The sequence below is a fragment of the Saimiri boliviensis genome, chromosome 1 (genome assembly GCF_048565385.1).
Source record: "Saimiri boliviensis isolate mSaiBol1 chromosome 1, mSaiBol1.pri, whole genome shotgun sequence".
Classification (NCBI taxonomy): Eukaryota; Metazoa; Chordata; class Mammalia; order Primates; family Cebidae; genus Saimiri; species Saimiri boliviensis.
This window is the reverse complement of record NC_133449.1, coordinates 130,734,159-130,754,205: the sequence shown is the minus strand read 5'-3', so window position 1 is coordinate 130,754,205 and position 20,047 is coordinate 130,734,159. Positions and strand designations below refer to the sequence as shown.

General features: G+C 45.4%; 1 protein-coding gene across 4 annotated transcripts in view; it reads right to left on the bottom strand.

Moving 5' to 3' along the window:
* Positions 1–5,055: 5,055 nt before the first annotated feature.
* Positions 5,056–20,047, bottom strand: part of NPAS2 (neuronal PAS domain protein 2) — a 171,921-nt gene continuing 156,929 nt past the window's right edge. For all 4 annotated transcript variants that reach the window (XM_074404234.1, XM_010348623.3, XM_074404230.1 and 1 more), the window contains 5 exons: positions 15,534–15,731; positions 13,625–13,815; positions 13,203–13,295; positions 8,846–9,026; positions 5,056–6,475 (listed from right to left, as the gene is read on the bottom strand). In XM_074404234.1, the coding sequence (XP_074260335.1) occupies positions 6,293–6,475; positions 8,846–9,026; positions 13,203–13,295; positions 13,625–13,815; positions 15,534–15,731 (846 nt within the window). In that variant the 3' untranslated portion in view covers positions 5,056–6,292. The remainder of the gene's footprint in view (positions 6,476–8,845; positions 9,027–13,202; positions 13,296–13,624; positions 13,816–15,533; positions 15,732–20,047) is intronic.

The following is a 20,047-nucleotide window of genomic DNA, read 5'->3' as shown; positions in this document are numbered from 1 at the left end:
ACCCTCAAATTTAAATTCTGGCTTGTATGGAGTTCTAGATTGAAAAGACTTTCTTCCCAGCATTTTGAAGGCGGGCTTCATTGTCTTCAGTTTTTTCAGTATGGTTGAGAAGTGATGTGTCATTTTTTTCTCTCTGAAAGATTTTAGGATCTTCTCTTTGAATTTCTGAAATTTCATGGTGATGGTACCTTGAATTTAAAGGAAATTTCCAGAACAAAAGAGCTTGATGTTCCAAGTTGAAAGGGCCCACTTAATGCCTGGCACTTTGGTGAATGGGAAAATGCCCAGAACAAGACACCCCTAATCTAACAGAGTTTTCAGCAGTGGACACGTCTCAGGATCTCACAGGAAGGACTGGAGGCAGACAATTTCAGGGCTGGAACAGGGACTCTGATATCATGAGGAACCTTTGTGTCCTGTATCAGGGTAGATGTTTACCTCTAGGTTTCCCAGCAGTCCTCAAAGGCAAGAGTTGGTGGTGGACAAGCAAGCTTCCTGCCATGTATCTTATCAGACTACAGAGGCCTTTCCAGAAATTTCCAGTAGCTTTCTGCCTGTCATCGGCTAGAACTAGGGGCTCCATTGCAGTTAGTCTGGGAGAGCACGTACCCGCCAAAAGCAAATTGGGATTGTCATGATTATGTTGGTCTAATGATGGATTGTGTATTTTTTTTTTTTTTTTTTTGAGACGGAGTTTTGCTCTTGTTACCCAGGCTGGAGTGCAATGGCGCGATCTCGGCTCACTGCAACCTCTGCCTCCTAGGTTCAAGCAATTCTCCTGCCTCAGCCTCCTGAGTAGCTGGGATTACAGGCAAGCGCCACCATGCCCAGCTACTTTTTTGTGTTTTTAGTAGAGACGGGGTTTCACCATGTTGACCAGGATGGTCTCGATCTCTCGACCTCGTGATCCACCCGCCTCGGCCTCCCAAAGTGCTGGGATTACAGGCTTGAGCCACCGCGCCCGGCTATTTTTTTTTTTTTTTTTTTTTTTTTTTAATGAGACAGAGTTTCGCTCTTGTTACCCAGGCTGGAGTGCAATGGCGCAATCTTGGCTCACCACAACCTCCGCCTCCTGGGCTCAGGCAATTCTCCTGCCTCAGCCTCCTAAGTAGCTGGGATTACAGGCACGCGCCACCACGCCCAGCTAGTTTTTTGTATTTTTAATAGAGACGGGGTTTCACCATGTTGACCAGGATGGTCTCGATCTCTCGACCTCGTGATCCACCCGCCTCGGCCTCCCAAAGTGCTGGGATTACAGGATTGAGCCACCACGCCCGGCGGATTGTGTATTTTTTTGGCTTGGGCTAGACACATTGCTTTTAATGCACAGAAGTGGGGTTCTGTTAACAAGGAAGAAGAGAGGCTGGCACACTTTGTTTCAACCCAGTGATGCTTGCTGTCATCTCCTCTTTCTCATGCTCAGGCACCCTGAAGCTTGCGTCAGGCCTTGGATACCCCACGGCTCTTTTGGGATCAACATTCTGATCCCAACTCCCTGCAGTCACTCTCTAAAGATGTGATCTTGCCCTTTCTATCTGGCTTCCAGCACCTAGAGAGGAATTAAGGGACAGCTTCCTGAGGTACCATCCATTAGAGATAGAAGCGTTACTGTAATAAATCAGAAGTCTGGTGCCAGCGGACTCAAGTTTCCATATAACTGACAAAATGTGAGTAGATCCTACCTCTTGTTGAAACAAATAGACCCCTCCAGTGGGAATCTAATAAAACGTCCCTCTCAGAGGTCAACTCTGCTGCCTTATATAAATGTTGAACAGACTTATAGTAAAGATTGGGGACTGAAAACCATTCACCTGCCTGGGGCTCTGCAGACTCTTCCAGCTTCTCTTTCCCTCCCAAGCCCCAGTGGGCCAGTGACTGCTGGGCCTTAAAGAGACCAGAACCACATAACATGAACTTTGCTTTGTAACTGTCTGGTATTAGCTGTGCTAACACTCGTGTTTTTACTTTTACTGATTAGCAGAGAATGCTTAAAATGAAATAAGATCTGAATGTTTCCTTGTGGGAGCAGCAAGAAAGTAGACAGGAAATAAGAAAATAGCACTCCCCTCCACCAGCTTTGGGGTGACAAACCTAAGGGACTGGAGGTGGGTGGTCCTCCTTGGCAGTTTCATGCTGGACTGAGCTCCAGGAAGGTCCAGTAGAACTTCCCAAGAAGCACCACTGAAAGATTTTTTTAAAAAAAGAGGGTAGTTAAGAGGTGCTAAAGAGAGCCATGTCCAGACATAGTGTAGGTAGACCGGGCCTGGGAGGACAGTGTGGAGGCTGCTTCTGTGACCCAGCCTAAATGGGGTCCAGATGAAGCAGCAACTAATGCAACAGAGAGAATAGTGGTACAAGAAGTATTTGAAGTGTTAAAATCAATAGTTCAGAATTGACTTCATATGGAATGTCAATTTAGGAGAAAGTTTTAGTGCTGAACAAAATCACATTAGAGAAGTAGACTACAATATAATATATATTATATTGCAGAATTCAATGTGATTTCATGACTGAAGGTGTTTTCAGCTCCATCACAGCAGGATGACCCAATAGCAGCAACAGAGGCAGCACTTGACCCAATACCAGCTCTTATACTTAACTGTAGACATTCAGATTTTAATCTCTACTTTTTTTTTTTTTAATTAACTAAAAGGAATCAGGGCTCCTTGGAGGGTAGTTGCCTCTATGCCTTGAGACAGGAAAAAATAAATAAATAAAAAATAAGTCAGTATGGGCCTTGATTGTGTTGTTTCCCAGGAAATCTGGAGCCTGATTTCTGATGGACAATGCTAAAAAGAGAAAGTAGCCGAACACAGGAGCCAGCTCTCGCTGGCTGGGTTGTACCAGTTTGAGCATGAAATAAATAATAATGGTCAATTAGAAAAGTTGAGTTCATAAAAAGCCATGAGTTCCCAACTTCATGCTTAAAATAAAACATGAAATATAAAAAAAGATAATTGTAATTTAAAAAGGAGTTGATATCATAGATGTGTCTGTGTGGTTAGGCAAAAATCCTATGTAAGTTTTTTTCTTTTTTATGTTTCCAATGCAGTTTTTTCTCCAGAAAAATAAAGGTGTTTATATGGATAGCATGAAATTCATGCATGTCTGCCCAAAAAGCTGCTAACAGGTTTCTCTAGAGGATCCAAATTAGTTATTTCTCTAGGACATTAATGGCAGACTTGGAGACCTTCAGCCTGTACCTACACAAAGTGAAGAGAGAAACTGGAGCAGTCTTATACAAAAACAAATTTTACCGGATAATTTAGACAAGAGTGTAAAAGTCATGGCTTAGAACCGTTGGCTAACTCCCCATGTTGTGTACACAAATAACATTTTAAAATTAATTTAATGAATTTTAGTTGATTTAGAGACAGTAGATACATTTTAACTGAGTTAATTTAAAAGATCATAAACTTAGTGTACTCCGGAGTTCATATTTCAGTTCTTTCACATGAGCCAAGACTTTATAGTTTTCCAAATAGAAAGGTCATGGTTTTTCTGGAAATAGGACAGGGTTGCAAATAGGCTTTTAATGAGCAAACTTCAATGAATCAAAAGTTTAGGGATTAAACTTCCCATGATAAATGTGGATTTAAAGAACTATTACACAATAAGAGGTTTCTGAGTTTATCCAAATTCTGAACATGTGTAAGATTTAAGCAAAGCTAAATCAAATTAATAGGAAGGCACACTCTGCCTTAATGACTTCCAGCTAGAAAATCCTAGGACAATAAATATGTGTCCATTAAAAATCTTGTTCTGCTTAAAAAAAATTCTGACAGCAAATTAAAATACAAATTCTTTTCCAGAGGAGTCAGATCTAGAAACCTCTGAATTTATAAAACATGTAGAAATACTTAATCCAGTTTCACACAGCATTTTTAAGAAGGGGTTCATTCCTGCTTCCTTTAATATGTTCTAGTATATGCAAAATATTTTCACTTACCTTTTTTTTTCAGAAATAGAACAATTCTTTGAGTAATACAACTTTTTTGATGTATTTATATGGCACCCTTTCATGCCATCCCAAACTGATCCTAGTCATAGAACTGGGAAGAGCCATTCCCATTCTGCACGGGAGGAGTAGGAGCAGAGAGCCGTAACAATGCAGCAGGGAGAGGAACTTTGCTCTATTGGGCCAATGTTTTTGGAAAGGGCATTGCCATCTCAGTGGTTCTCAACCACAGTACACCAGGGTACTCTCCTGTCAGCCACATGATGGGGTGGCTGTCTGTAGTTTGCAGACATGTTCTAGATGCTGCAGCTATGCCCTCAACTCCAACATGGCATCTGTGCACATATTTCATATGCAGACACAGATACGCTGCCCATATCACTGATAACTAAGTGTTGGTGGTGAAACCCCATGAAATTCCAGCCTGAATGAGTTTAATGATGGGCTACAAATGAATGCTTTGGTAGAGAATGTCTTGGTCATCTTCATGGATTTTACCTATGTCAAGACTGAGATGTTGGCCAGACGCGGTGGCTCATGCCTGTGATCCCAGTACTTTGGGAGGCCAAGGTGGGCAGATCACTTGAGGTCAGGAGTTCAAGACTAGCCTTGCCAACATGGCAAAAACCCATCTCTACTACAAACACAAAAATTAGCTAGGTGTGGTGGTGGGTGCCTGTAATTCCAGCTACTCGAGGTGAGGCAGCAGAATCATTTAAACCCGGGAGGCAGAGGTTACAGCGAGCCGAGATCGTGCTGCTGCACTCTAGCCTGGGTGACGGAGAGACATTCTGTCTCAAAAAAAAAAAAAAGAGACAGACAGAGAGATTGAGATGTTTCCAGAAACTTTTTTTCTGTTTTGTTTTGCTGTCACTTCTACAGTAAACCATTGTTTTTCTGGCACAAACTTTAGTACAAAGATCAGAACCTGATAGGCCGATGCCCATGTTGCAGCTGAAAAAGCTGACCACTGCCTGACTTACTGATCACTTGCTTTCATCTTTTCTGTACCTTTATCCTTGAAACATCTTGAAATTAGAAAAATAGGATTATTGATGAAAAGATGTATGCAGGGATGTATAACAAGGGACAGAGGAAATTGTACAAATTTGTTAATTTATTACAAAATGTTCACTCACAGAAAAACACAAGAAAACTTTTATACTTTTATATTTGGGAAAGGAACTGGTATCTCAGATACAAAATAATTTACACATAAGCCATACAATTTTATTTTATATAGAAATAGGTCATTATTACAACAGCTGTACAATTCACTACGCTTCATCTTATAATTACATAAAATCTTTTCTTTAGAAACATCTCAACATAACAAAACATACAAAAAAAGCAAAGTGCATTTTGAAAAGGAAAATCCAATTCTCAGTATTCTCATGAAGATATGTAGAAAGATGCAGCATTCTCACTCAAAGGGCCAGCACATGGCGGGGTCTCCCTGGGGACTGCAGTCCTCCAGGCCTGTCTGGCTTGTGAACCCTCTCCCCTCACAGGCTTGGAGCTCAGCAGAACTCTGGAATGTCGGCTGGCATGATTGTGCTTTGCTTTGAGTCCACCTTTGTAGTTGCAATCAATGCAGTAAACAGGAAATAGTCCAGTGTTTTATTTAGGGGCTAAAAAATCACCGCCAGCATGGCATGGGGTACAAAGCCTCACCCCATTAGGGTTTAGGCCAGAAAGTGTCAATCTGCAGCTTGGCTAATAACAACCAGCTTCTCTGATTGGTGGGCTGTTGTTACTGTGGTCTCTCAGTGAAGCCATGAGACCTTATTATTTAAAAAAAAAACCAGAAAGTGCCTAAATTATTTCCTCTGTGCAGCTGTGCAAATTAAAACAAAAACAACCATTTAAAAATAATGAAAAATAATCTCTTTATTCTCTCTCTCCAACAGATCTCTGACCCAGTCCTCCAATGCAAAGGGATGACGATGAAGAGAGTGAAGGCCACCTACTGCAGGTGGCCAGGCCGCAGGTGGCGAGAGCGGCCAGTACACTCTCGGGGGACGCGGCGAGATGCGCCATCTCTGAAGGTAAACCGAGCAATGACGCCTACACGGGGCACCTGGTTCCTGTCCAGTATGGCTATAGAGTGTGCCCAAGAACCTCGGAGGCAAGGGAAACACGGTCAGTGTTCCTGATCGTTTCCAGTGCACCAAGCGCTGCACTCCAGAGATGGTTACCATCCAGGAGTTCTGAAACGTATGCAGTGTGCACAAAAGCCAAGGGTTTAGCTCAGACTCCTCTCCCCATCTCCTGTGGCCACCCCCCTCATCCATTGGTTAAAGCTGATTGTGTCCCGACTTTGGTGCCAGGGCACTATCGGGGCGGCTGCTGCAGGCCTGATGACTCAGACAGACTGCTGACCCTTCGGGGAGGACGCAGGGGCTGGGGCTGTGCTGGGGGCGGTGCAGGGTAGCCCAGGGTCCCTGGCTGTTGTGAGTAGGTGGAGAGAAGTAGTGAGTCCTGCTGCTCACTGTGCAAGGAGGTTGGTGCCTGTACCTAGAAAAAAAAAGAACAAAGGGCTTCAGAGGTGGTTCTGATGTGTCTGCCCTCAACTGTCTCACAGGGCAGTGTGAGCCGTGCTGCAGATTCAGTTAGACTGCAGGGCTGTCTTTCTTGGAGGGTCATGTGGGGAGAGGTGGCTCTAGCAAGACCTGGGGGTGTGATGGGGATGGGGAAGAAAGGAACCTTAGGATGAACTCTGAAGCTAAGTTCTCTGCCGGTAGTGGGGGGCTCTTTCTGGCCCAATTGGCCTTGGGCTGTGCCTGTGGGGAATGGTTTATTAAACACGTGCACATGATCTACATGTAGCCAGCATGTTTTTGGATGATGGAACCTGAGGCCACACGCAGACGGTCCACAGGGGAGAATCCAAACACACATACAGTTTGCACACTTTTCACTGCTGGTTCCTGGTCCCCTAGCTACCTCCAGATACGGCCATTCGCCAGCGCCTACTAGGAGCATCGTGACTGGAAGTTTAGAAGCTTCAGCTGGCCAAAGCCTGACTTGGGAAACTTCAGTCTCATCACCAACTATTCCCTTCCTTGAAATCCCCCCCTGCAAGTAACCCAGCACCTCCCTGCTCTCAAAGCTGCCCAGGCACAGCTGCCCTGCACTTTTGCTCAGGCTGTCTGGCTGGAACACTGTCCTTTTATCTTTACCCTCACCCACACTTCGGGCATTTCCTGGACATCAGACGTTGTGGTGGGTGCCTTCTGAGCCCTCCCTCTTCTCAAGTCCCTTCCCCCACGAAGGCTTCCCCACCACAGCACTCCCACTCTTCCCAAATATGAGACTGTGTTCTGTGCTAACCTACCTCTCTGCACCCCACCCCAAGCCCCTAAGGGCAGTGAGGGGGCCAAAAGGCTCTCGGTATTCATAGCCTGTATCTTGTATGCAACAGGTGTGTGCAAACTCGTCTGTTGCTCATTTCCCATCCAAAATCACTTCTGGGTCTCGAGAACTGACAAGATCTGCAAAGCCAAAGTCTGATGTGACTCCCACTATGCATGGGGTCAGGGAGATTTGAAAATTACAGCACAGATGGCTTAGCAGCATTGGAATTAAATTGCCCTCTAGAACAGGCGTCCCCAAACTACGGCCCGCGGGCCACATGCGGCCCCCTGAGGCCATTTATCCGGCCCCCCGCCACACTTCAGGAAGGGGCACCTCTTTCATTGGTGGTCAGTGAGAAGAGCACAGTATGTGGTGGCCCTCCAATGGTCTGAGGGACAGTGAACTGGCCCCCTGTGGGATGCCTGCTCTAGAACTTCAAGGATGGCTATCTTCATCGCAATCCACAGTCCTCATGAGGCCTTAGCCCTGTGCATTCTCCATGGCTCTGCAGGTGCAGGTGGGGCTGCAGGCCAAGGACAAAGCCCCCCAGGACAGGGAAAGGCTGGGGTGAGGAGGGGCACCCTGAACATGGGCGAGGGAAGGCCAGGCCCTTCTGGAGCTTGGCAGATGCAGATGTGTGGCTCCCACGTGAACCTGCAGACCAGTGGCTCTCACCCTCCCTGCTTCTGGCATACTTGGCACTTGCTTGAAGTGATTTTTGCCTTCTAAGTAGCGACCACATGTAAATGAGCTCCAGATTTTCCTGGCAAGCCCAATTTCACACAACATCACTGTACTTATTAAGGCAGGTTAATGGATCTGTAATTAAATATGATTTAGCTTTATATTTATATAGGACTTTATAAACACACTGAAAAGTCCAACATAGTCATCAAGGTTTTTTGGCTTTTGCTCTAACAACTGTGAAAACGTCAAGACACAAATCCTTGAGTTAAAAACTACTTTTTAAAAAAGGAACATATCAGGCCGGGCGTGGTGGCTCACGCCTGTAATCCCAGCACTTTAGGAGGCCAAAGTGGGTGGATCATGAGGTCAAGAGATCAAGACCATCCTGGCCAACATGGTGAAACCCCATCTCTACTAACAATACAAAAATTAGCCGGGTGTGTTGGCACATGCGTGTGGTCCCAGCTACTCAGGAGGTTGAGGCGGAAGAATCACCTGAACCCAGGAGGCAGAGGTTGCAGTGAGCTGAGATTGTGCTACTGCACTCCAGCCTGGTGACAGAGCAAGATTCCGTCTTAAAAAAAAAAAAAAAAAAGGAACATTTCAGCACATAATCACACAAGGCATAATAGCCAACTCGTAATTTCATGTACTACATAGACACAGACTTCATAAACTTTAAGCCTGAAAAACAATCAAATAAGAACCTTTCTGGGGCTTGCTTCTATACCAGGGATAGAACAACTTTGAAATCAAGGGAATAAAATATCTTTGAGACTTGGGGTGCAGAGCATGGCCCAGCTCCCTGGCCTGCACAGGGGCCCCCTGGGCTGTGGCACCCACCTGCAGGTAGTGCTGTGGTGGCTGCTGCCGGGCCTGTGTGGGCTGCAGGGGCGATGGCTGGGAGGTGGGGAAGCTGGGGTGGAGCACCGCCTGCCCCATCAGCAGGACGGGCATTGGGGCACTGCTGCTGTTGGTGGGGTGTGCGTCTGGATTTTGAAACACGGTCTGGCTCTGTGCATACCTGTTTCACGTGGGAAGGAGAAAACAAGTCCTTTAAGAAAGCAGTATTGATATGACACCAAAATCACAAGCAACAGAAGAAAAACTAAGTTGAGCTTCATAAGAAACTTTTGTGCATCAAAAGACACTATCAACAGAGGGAAAGGCATCCCACGGAGTGGGGGAAGATATTTGCACATCACATGTTGAATAAGAGACTGATACCCAGAATATATAAAGAATGCCTACAACCCCACAGCAAGAAACCCAAACAACCCAGTCAAAAAAACGGGCATGGGGCTGACCTTTCTCCAAAGAGAAGCTAGAAAAGGCCAACATGCACATGAAAATGTGCTCAGCATCACTAGCCATTAGGGCAAAGCCGATTAAAACCAAAATGAAATGTCCCTTCACACTCTTGACAATGGTGACTATCAAAAAAACCAGGAAGTAACAGGTGTTGGTGAGAATGCGGAGACACTGAAACTTTAGTGCTCTGTTGGTGAGAGTTATTAAATGGTGCAGCCACTGTGTTAAATGTTGATACGGTTTGGCTTTGTTTCCCCACCCAAATCTCATGTCGAATTGTAATCCCTCGTGTTGAAGGTGTGGCCTGGTGGGAGGTGACTGATCATGGCTGGGGACGTCCCCCTTGCTGCTGTTGTGATAAGAGTTCTCCTGAGATCTGTTCGTTTAAAAGTATGTAGCCCCTCCTCTCTTGTTCTCTCTCTGCTCCTGGCCACGTGAAGATGTGCTTGCTTCCTCTTCACCTTCTACCATGATTTTAAGTTTTCTGAGGCTTCCCAGAAGCAGAGGCCTGTACGGACTGCAGAAGGGTGAGCCAATTAAACCTCTTTTCTTTATACATTACCCAGTCTTAGGCACGTCCTATAGCAGTGAGAGAATGGACTAATACAAATGGTATGGTAATTCTTCAAAAAATTAAACACACAATTACCGTTCTACCATATGATCCAGCAATTCCACTTCTGGGTATATACTCAAAAGAAGTAAAAGCAGGAAGTTGAAAAAGATAATTATACATCCATGGATGTGTATACTTATCTTTTGGCTATTGTGAGTAAACTATTATGTAATAAACAATTATCGTAAACAATTATTCACAATAACCAAAAAGTAGAAACAATTTAAGTGTCCACTGAGAGATGAATAGTTTAAAAAAATGGTTTGTCCATATAGTGGAATATGATGCAGCCTTGAAAAGGAAGGAAATTCTCATGCATGCTACAATATAAATGAAGCTTGAAGACATGTAAAGTGAAATAAGCCAATCACACAAACACAAATGTTATATGATTCCTCTTATATGAGGGCTCTAGAGTTGTAAAATTCTTAGGGACAGAAAGTAGGAATGTGAGGCAGGGCGTGGTGGCTCACGCCTGTAATCCAAGCACTTTAGAGGCCAAGACCAGGAGATCACCTGAGGTCGGGACTTCAAGACCAGCCTGACCAACATGGTGAAACCCCGTCTTTATTAAAAAAAAAAAAAAAAAAAAAAAAAAGGAAAGTAGGAAGGTGGCTTTCAGGGGCTGGGGGAAGGGGAGTGGGGAGTGTGTGTCTAATGGTTACAGGATTTCAGTTTGAAAAGGTGAAAAATTTCTGGAGCTGGATGGTGGTGATGGTTGCACAACTGTGTGGATGTATTTAATGCCATGGAACTACATACTTAAAAATGGTTTAAATAGTAAAGTTATGTATATTTTACACAACAAAACATTCTTAGGCCTGGCACAGTGGCTCATGCCTGTATTCCCAGCACTTTGGGAGGCCAAGGCGGATGGATCACTTGAGGTCAAGAGTTTGAGACCAGCTTGGCCAACATGGTGAAACCCCATCTCTACTAAAAATACAAAAATTAGCCAGGTGTGGTGGCACACACCTGTAATCCAGCTTCTCAGGAGGCTGAGGCAGGAGAATTGCTTGAACGTGGGAGGCGGAGGTTGCAGTGAGCTGATCGTGCCACTGCACTTTAGCCTGGGTGACAGAGCAAGACTTCATCTCAAAGAAAACGAAACAAAACATTTTTTAAAAAAGAAAGAGATGATGATGATACTGGTCCATTAACCAGGAGCAGAGAAAGGCCACTGAAGAACAGTCTGGGGTTATGGACAGGAGCAAATGTCTAAAGACACTGGAGAGAAGTCTGCTTTGTGTGATCTTTTTAGAGATGTTATTTCCCTGCATGGGTCATTCGTGATAGGCATTGGGGTTCCAGACTTCCCCTGAGGAGGCATCTCTGTGTGTGGGAGGCAGATGCTGACACACCCTGGAGAGTGGAGCTGTTAGGTCGTGTCTGGAAGAGACAGTCAGGGAGATGGGGAGAGTATAAATGATCAGTTTAACAAAAAATGGCAGTTAGAGTTCCCAGAAGAAAGAATTTCCATACTTCCCTAGTTCATGGCATTTTAGGCATCTCTGGAAAGTGATGTAACAAGATTTTTGTTTCCATTTTTAATTTATCTTTTTTTGAGACAGAGTTGTATTCTGTTGCTCACGCTGGAGTGTAGTGGCACAATCTTAGCTTGCTGAAACGTACACCTCCCTGGTTCAAGTGATTCTCCTGCCTCAGCCTCCCAAGTAGCTGGGATCACAGGCACCCACCACCATGCCCAGTTAATTTTTGTATTTTTAGAAGAGATGGGGTTTCGCCACCTTGGCCAGGCTGGTCTCAAACTCCTGACCTCAGGTGATCTACCCACCTTGGCCTCCCAAAGTGTTGTGATTACAGGCGTGAGCCACCATGCCCAGCCTGTTTCCACTTATTTGGATCATTTAGGAAGAACAGGAATAATCCGAAAGCAAAACCAGCCCAGTTCCCCCCCACCTATCTGATAGACATGAATGGAACTTTGCAGATGGCTCTCCACAACCTGCAGCTCCCTCCTCACCCTCCTGTGACCAAAGGGAGAGCCAGAAAGTCTCGGGGCAGAGGCTGCCTAGAAAGTTATCCTGAGGCGTGGGAGACCCCAGACAGGGCCAAGAAGGTGCACTTTGAAGATTCAGGAAGCCAAAGGGGCCAGTGGCCTGGAGTTAGCTGGCCTCCAGCCCCGCCATGTGCACTGTGTAGCCTTCGAGAATGTAAGCTTTAGAACTACATTTAAAAGCCCAGCCTCTTCACTGGTTAAAAAAAGAGCATGTGCCTGCACCCTTGAGTTTTTATTGGGATAAAATGAAATAATGAACATGCAAGCCCTGACCCTCAGAAAGGCTGTAACCATCTGCCATTACTCTCTTTTCTGAGTAAAAACTACTTTTTAGAAAAGGAACCTTTTCAGCATATAACCCCACAAGGCATAATAGCTGACTTGTAATTTCATGTATTCCATAGACATAGACTTCATAAACTTTAAGCATGAAAAACAATCAAGTAAGAGTCTTTCTGGGGCTTACTTCTATAGCAGGGATAGAACTGAAGGAGGGCACAGAAGGAGGACTTCCAAGGAGAGGGCCTGGGGGGGCCTGCGAGGCCTCTACATGAGGACATCCCAGGGCTGATCAGCTAGCACTGTCCTGGTGAGCTCTGGACTCCAGTAAACCAGCGTTAAGATGAAGGAGATGTCTGTGTGATAGCTCTATTTCTGCCTCATTCTGAAGGGCTAGAAACTGTTTTCCAGCAGCTTTTAAACTATTCTCCCTGTGTCTCCAGTAACCATTGTCTAGTAATTAAGCAGCTGAGCAAAGCTGTGTGGGGTGCTGCGGGGGCCAGTGGAGAGGAGGTTGGGGAAGGGAGAGAGGGGGCTGCTGGTCTGGGAAGGAAGGGCCCAAGCACAGTGCCAGAAGCACAGAGCACCAAGTGTGCCTGTGGAATGTCAGCTGGGGCCTGGGGGAGGGTCCTTGGGAAGGCGGATGGCGCTATACCTTCCAGGGATGTCTCCAGGGGTGAGGGCTTTAGACCTGTAAAGAAGTTGGAAGATGATGGCAAATGGGGGCTGTGAACTGTTTCATTCAGTGCTGCTCTAAGCATGGGTGCTGACTCAAAGTTTTTTCTGCTGAAATGGGACATGGTAGAAGAAAAGCTAAGGGGCAGTGTCCTCTTCACAGCTGTGGGCACACTCAGACCCTGCCTTTATTGCAAGGCTTATGTGGGTGCTGCCGGCCAAGGCAGGTGAGGCCTGGCCAGCCTGGAACCAGTCCACCAGTGCTTGCCTCCTGCCTCCCGCCAGGATCGACGACGTACTTGACTTGCCGTCCCGTCCTGCTGACCTCTGAGGGCTGCCTTGCGTCACAGGACCCGGGCATCATGGGCTGGATGGGCTGGCTCAGCAACAGCCTTCAAGCAGAGGTGTGGAAATAAGAAACTGATCAGCACCTGAACCACACACCCACTGGTGGTGGCAGCACTTGCTCAGCCTGGCTGGACCTTTCATGGTTGACCCTGATCCCCACTAGCCCCACTTTGTTCTCAGAGGATGATGGATGCAGCGGGTAACCTCCCCTGGACCTCAGGACCCCAAGCCCTATCCTCTGCTTCCTTAGCTGAGATCAACTGTGGGCACTTTAGAATGTCTGAATTCTGCCTCCGTCTAAAGCAAAGCAGAGCTGAAATGAATGGGGTAAAATGACGCCTGGGTTATCCTTCAAACAAGGGCAGCCTTGTACCTGAGCTGCCGGTCATGGCTGAAGTCTGGGCTGGGCTGGCACTGGCTGGCATCCTGGGAGGTGGAAGCAGGTGTGGTCAGATTCAGACTTGTCGGGAGCACTGCTGTGGTGCTGCTGAAAGGGGACACCAGGTTGCTTCCAGAACGGCCGTTGCTCTGCATCAGCTGCGGGCTTCTCATTGGCTTTGGACCCTAGAGCATCATTTCAATGAGAAAGGTAGGACTTGGACTCAACCCCGGGGCCATCTCTCCAGGAAATCTCCACAGCGCCTCCTCCTTCTACTCACCCTTGCCTTTCCTCTAAATCAGAACCTCCCAACTATTGAATTACTTTCATCTCCTGACTGTCTTCCCCATTGGATTGTATTTAAATCCCCTGGGCCTAGGACAATGCCCGACTCTAGGTAGGCAAGTAGCAAATGTGCTGCCAACTGAACTACTTTTTGCTTCAAATTCTCCTACAGACACGTGGCCCTCCTGGCTGTTTCTCCGACTCACCAGGACTACTCCTGCCCTGGGAGCCTTTGCACAAGCTGACTGCTCTGTGGAATGCTCTTCCTCTGATACTGACGTGGCTCATTCTCTCAGTCCCTCAGGTCTTGACTCAAATATTAATAATATTATCTTTTTCATGAGGCCTTATCTGGCTACCTATTTACACCTCCAGCCCATTCCTGGCCCTCACCAGCATTCCTGTGCCATTGGGCATATGATAATTTTCACATTTCTCTCTCTTCACTTGGAACAGAGATTCTTTTTTCTTTTCTTTTTTGTTCACTGCTGTCCCTCAGAGCTCAGAATTGAGTGCCTGGCACACAGTGAGTTGAGTGAAACAATAAATGAATGGGGAGTGGGCTTACACCTGCTTTGAGTTTTCTATTTCACTGATTGTCCATTCATCCAATAACAAAGTGCTCTCATTCTTAAAGATTTTACACAATTTTCCAATATCCGATAGCATAAATCCATCCTCAGTTTTCCCTTTTCCAAAATTTTCTTGGCTCTTCTCACCTGTTTGTTTTTCTGCTGACCTTTTGAATCAAAAGGCTGCATTTTCAAGCAAAACCCTTACATTTGAAGACAGATGGCCTAAACACTTCCATATGTGTGCTTATCTATCTTGTACTGCAGCTTATCTAAGTTCCCAGATTCTCTACTGGACTACAAACTCCTCAAGGCCTAGGACAACTCTTGCTCATCATTGTTTCCCTGGGTATTGGTGAATTCAGGAGCTCAGCTGACGTTTACCGAAGCCACAAGGGCATGGGAATGCGGGGCTGGAGGAAAGGCTGCCTTCCTATCCGTCATCCTCCAGGAGCCCTGCTCCAGACTTCTAAATTTCATTGAGTTTGAGTGCCATTTATCTGCTGGCAATTTTGTCCGATTGCAAGGTCATTGGTGGCTTGGAATAGGTGGAAATGTCTGTGAGGGTTTGGCAAGGAGTCTGGGGGGCCTGGAGGAGCAGGGAGTGCCTGGGGCAAGGGACAGTGAACAGCAGTGGCTGCCCACATGGGTAATGGTTAAAACCATAGTAGATGGTGGGGACTGTGGACATGAATGCTGGGACATTCAGCTGCCAGTGGGTCTCTGGGATGGCCATATCTGCCTCCAACCCTAAGTCAGCATCAAAGGTGAACGTTTTAGCTGCGCGGTATCTTATAAGCACAAGAGCAAGGGACTAAGGTGGGTGTTTATAAGACACAGGAGGAAGCCAGTACAACTTGGGGCTTCAAAGTGACTTTAACAGAAGAAGGAAAAAAAGGCTCAACCCAAAACCTAACCCCCGGTCTATAACGCAACAGGGCAGTGGGCCTCAGTTCATGTAGGCTACAGGAATCAAGTATGTCCCAAACTGCAAGAGGGTGTCTGCTCTAGAGGCAAGGACCGAAGCTCATGAAGGGCATATTTACCTGGGTTGATATCACACTTGATTCTCTGAGCAGGTGCTGGCTTGTGACCTGGGCAGAGGAGATCTGCCCTGGAAGTTGGGGGCCTGCCCCGAGCTGGGGCTGAGTCACTGCGGCTGACCTTTGCTGTAGCTGCTGCTGAGCCTCCGGTCGCTGGGTGCTGCTGAAGCTCAGGGATACAGCTGGCGGCTGCAGGAACATCTGGGAGCAGAACAGAAATGCCTGTGAAGATGGGGTCAATGAGCGCCTCACCAGTGTGCACCTTCTTTGCATTCCCTGTGCCCAGTAAGAATTTCTTGCTCTGAGCTGCCTAGAAATAGTTGATTTACTCAACTGGTGGACATAGAGCACCTGTGATGCCCCAAGCACAGTACATGGCACTGGCCACAGAGCCATGGGCTGGAGAGACACTCTCTGCCTTCATGAAGGTTACAGGCAAGTGACTGATGCCTAACAATATGAAAGCTGTTTAGACCCAGATATTCTATAAATAATGTGATGTACTTGTTTAGAGTCTAAGTTGGCTTACTAGCTTCTTACTAGAAGGGAGAAATGCCTAGTGAGTGGAGTGGATGATGCAGTAACGATGATATTGCATCATGATAATAATAGGGACAGAGGGATGGCTTACCTGTGGCATGGGCCATATTGCCCTTACAGTAGGACCAGGCTCTGTGTCTGTCCTTGAATCTCTGACCAGTGACTAGTGTCTGTACCCACCCTGCTGTTGAGAATCTTCCACCCAGTGCTGTCAGCTGAGATGGCAGATCTCTGCCATTAATTAGAGGACCACATTCCCAGGCAGGCCAATAAGTGTGATATGATTGCATAAAATCAAGTCAATGCACTTTAAAATTATGTTCAAGTTTTATAATCATCATGATCACCTCTATGTGTTTTGTTACCTAAGATGTCTCAGAGACATTTAAGAGGCTATGATATATTAGCTTGGTGGTTTTAATTGGAAAGGTTTAAGATAATTTTAGGTGCTCTTGAGAATCCTGATTTTGTTCAAATAAGTTTGGTATATTTGATTTAAAACAGTTGTTTATGCTGGGTGCTGTGGCTAATGCCTGTATTACAGCACTTTGGGAGGCCAAGGCAGGGAGATCACTTGAGGCCAGGAGCTCAAGACTAGCCCGGCCAATTTGGTGAATCCCCATCTCTACTAAAAATAAAAAAGTTAGCTGAGTATGGTGGTGCATGCCTGTAATCCCAGTTACTCAGGGGGCTGAGGCAGGAGAGTTGCTTGAACCTGTGGGTTGCAGTGAGCCGAGATCATGCCACTGCACTCCAGCCTGGGCAACAGAGTGAGACTCTGTCTCAAAAAATGAATGAATAAATAAATAAATAAAAATAAAACAGTTGTTTAGGTGCTTAGAAAGATTTTACTTCTTAGGTTTATAAGTCCGCCTTGATAGGTACATAAAATGTTTGAAAGATTCAGATAAATTAAATGTGTAAATAATAGCTTTGGTAGATAATGTTGCTTATTCACAATCAACTTATCAACTAACTGAGCATAAATACAAATCCAGTGAAAGCACTGCTGTTTTTTTAGACCAAATCAGTAGATTCATAAATAAAATAGAATCGATATCAGCTGACTCTAAAGTTTTAAGAAAGACAACTTCAGTAACTTTAATAATTTAACGAAAGACCCGAAACTGGCTCTTTTAACCAAAGTACCTCTTGGGTACTGCAAACATCAGATGGCATTGTGTCTATCATGATTCTCGACATGCAGTGTTCCAGTCTACCCAGGCCCTTAGCCTGGAGTTCTTTAGGGGGAAGGCTCTCTGGCTCCCAGCAGTGCAGTCCCACCTCATATGCAGCACGGGACTGACAGGCTGACATCTGCCAAATGTCAGCACAGGTGTGGGGAGGCAGGCGAAGAACACGCCACCCAGCCACACTGGGGAGACTTACGGATCGGTTAGCTCACATGTCTGCTTCATGGGTGGGGCTGAGCCACTTACCAGAGGCCCGAGATGGGCAGGTGTCTGAGCTGCAGCTGGGTTCTGGTCTTCCTACCACCCCATGGGGCCTCCCCACCACCCCATGGGGCCTCCCCAAACTTCTTTCATACCCACCCACCATAGAGAAGCCTGCAGTTTTGAAGTGAGGACTCCTTGTCACTTTCGAAATTAAGAAGAATTTTCAGGGTATCCATGATTTTACACATTTTAAGGATTCCTGTTTCATGCAATCCCAGCTCCCTATTATAATATGGCTTGTTTATAGCACATAGGGGAACATATACTTCATCACTTCAGCAAAAGCCTAGTAGTCAATCCTGGTTACCATGCGTTTTTCTGGTAGGATACAATTTACCTTTTGATTGGAGTTCGAATAAATGCAACCTTTACTGATGGCAGGCAGTATAATGTACCTTAAAGCAGACCTACCTTAGCTCAAATTCCCACCCTGCCATTTACTAGTAGTATGGCCTTGGGCAATTTTAATAACTTTTCAAAGCCTTAGTTTCCTCATTAATAAAACAGTGACATTAAGAGCACATACCTTATTAAGGACTAAATGAAGTTAATGCACGTAAATTACCCAAGATATAGTAAGTACTGAATGAATGTCAGATAACAACAACATTCAAAATCAAAAAGGAGCTTTTTCCTCTGTTGCTTCTTGGGGCATGTAAAAACCATTTGATGAAAGAATGGAATAAATGCATGTGTGAATGAATAAACATATGAATGAGGCTTTCACTCAGAGAAGGGCACAGGATGTCTGCTAGTGTATTTATGTAACAGACAGGTGTGCTTCTGTGTCCCACTGATACATATCCTTTGATGGTAGAAACCCTGTCCTGTTTATTTTTCTGTATCCTCAAAGTGCTTAACCATATGCCTGGTAAATAATGGGCGTTTGTCAGATAAATGGATGAACAGATTAAAGGATAGATGGAAGGAAGAGAGGATGGGCAGAAGGATGGATAGAAGGAAGAGTGGCTGGAAGAAAGGATGGATAGATGGTAGCTGGATGGAAGGATGGATAGATAATGGCCAAATGGATAGAAGGATAGGTGGATGATGGCTGGATGAAAGGAAGGATGGATAGATGATGGATGAACCTGTTGAAGAACACATTTGGCATTTCTACAGGTGTCTTTCTAGGCGTTCCTTCAAGCAGCCAGCAGAGGGCGCACATGCGGTCAAAAAGAGCAAGAGTCCGCCTTGGAGGGGGAGATGGGCCTTTCAGCACAACAGCTCTTGCCTGTTTAGCCCCACTCTGGACCCCATCCAGGTACAAACACCGACAGCCCTATAGGACTTCTTCGTCATAACCCAACCTTTTTTGGAAAAAAAAATAGTAAGCATCACAGGCACGTATAGCCTTGATGAAAGCTTTGAACCAATGAAGTAAAACATCACAAATCCACTGAGGTTGAGATAAAGGCCACTGGGTGGGGGACTGGTTCCTGGTTTGCTCCTGGGCACATCCATACTTCTGTTTATCAACGGTAAAGTAGAATTTTACGACTTAAGGAGCTGGCATCTTAGAAGGGCTCTGAGGTCAACTTTATAGAAAACGTAAAAAAAAAAAAGTTCTCCAAGTTGGAAAAATTATCAGAGAAAACCAGCAACTTCTAATTTTCAAGAACAAACCAATCCTACACTCAGGGGTGATTTTTCATTAGTGTTATCTGCTTACTTCTACAAATACTTGTCATTACAGGACATTTTAGAAGGATATAATATAGACGAGTAATATAATGAAACTTTGGCATTATCATTAGGCTTCAAAAATCATCAAGGTTTTGTCATTCTTATCTATCCCTCTACTTTTGGTGGGGGCTGGAGTCATTTGTACTTGCTTATTCTTCACACTTGAATCACAGAGTTTAGTTAAAACAAATACCACATTTTGGAACATATTTCTTTAAGTCTTACAAAAAAAAAAAAAAAATCAAGAAGTCAGACTCCTTGAGGAAATGTCCTCTGTCTTGACTATCTGTGGATTTCCATGATCTCTGGAAAATTCCACTGCAAAGATAAGGCCTCAGGAATGAACACAGGGCAGAAAGGCACCAGAGCGCGTGATTCCCACGCTGGCCTGCTCAGAACATCCCTCGGTGCACTTTGGTGTAGGTACTTTGCGGTTAACCAAAGGCAGTGGTCACAGGCAGAAAAATACTTCATTATAACAGGAGTAAAAGCGATAACTTTGCTGCCTGTTATTTTAAAATTCAGCCTTAATGTTGAAAAGGCAGGAAGTAGAAAAACTCCAGGCACTGAGGGGGATGTTCATACGCCTACCTCACTTTTAGCAGTTTCTGGCTTGATTTCCCCCTTCCTGTTAGTGTAAAAATTCCATTAAAGTAATTGGAGTCAGGCAAGTGTTGGGCTCCCAATCAGGCCCTGGATAAGCGAGAAAAATATTACAGCTGGGAAGGTGCAAGTAAAAAGCCACTTTTTACCTATTCTGGTAAAAGGTGGAATCACAGCTTGGTGACTCCATTTGTTTTCACGAGAAGGCCGTGCCTTCTCCTGGTCAACTGA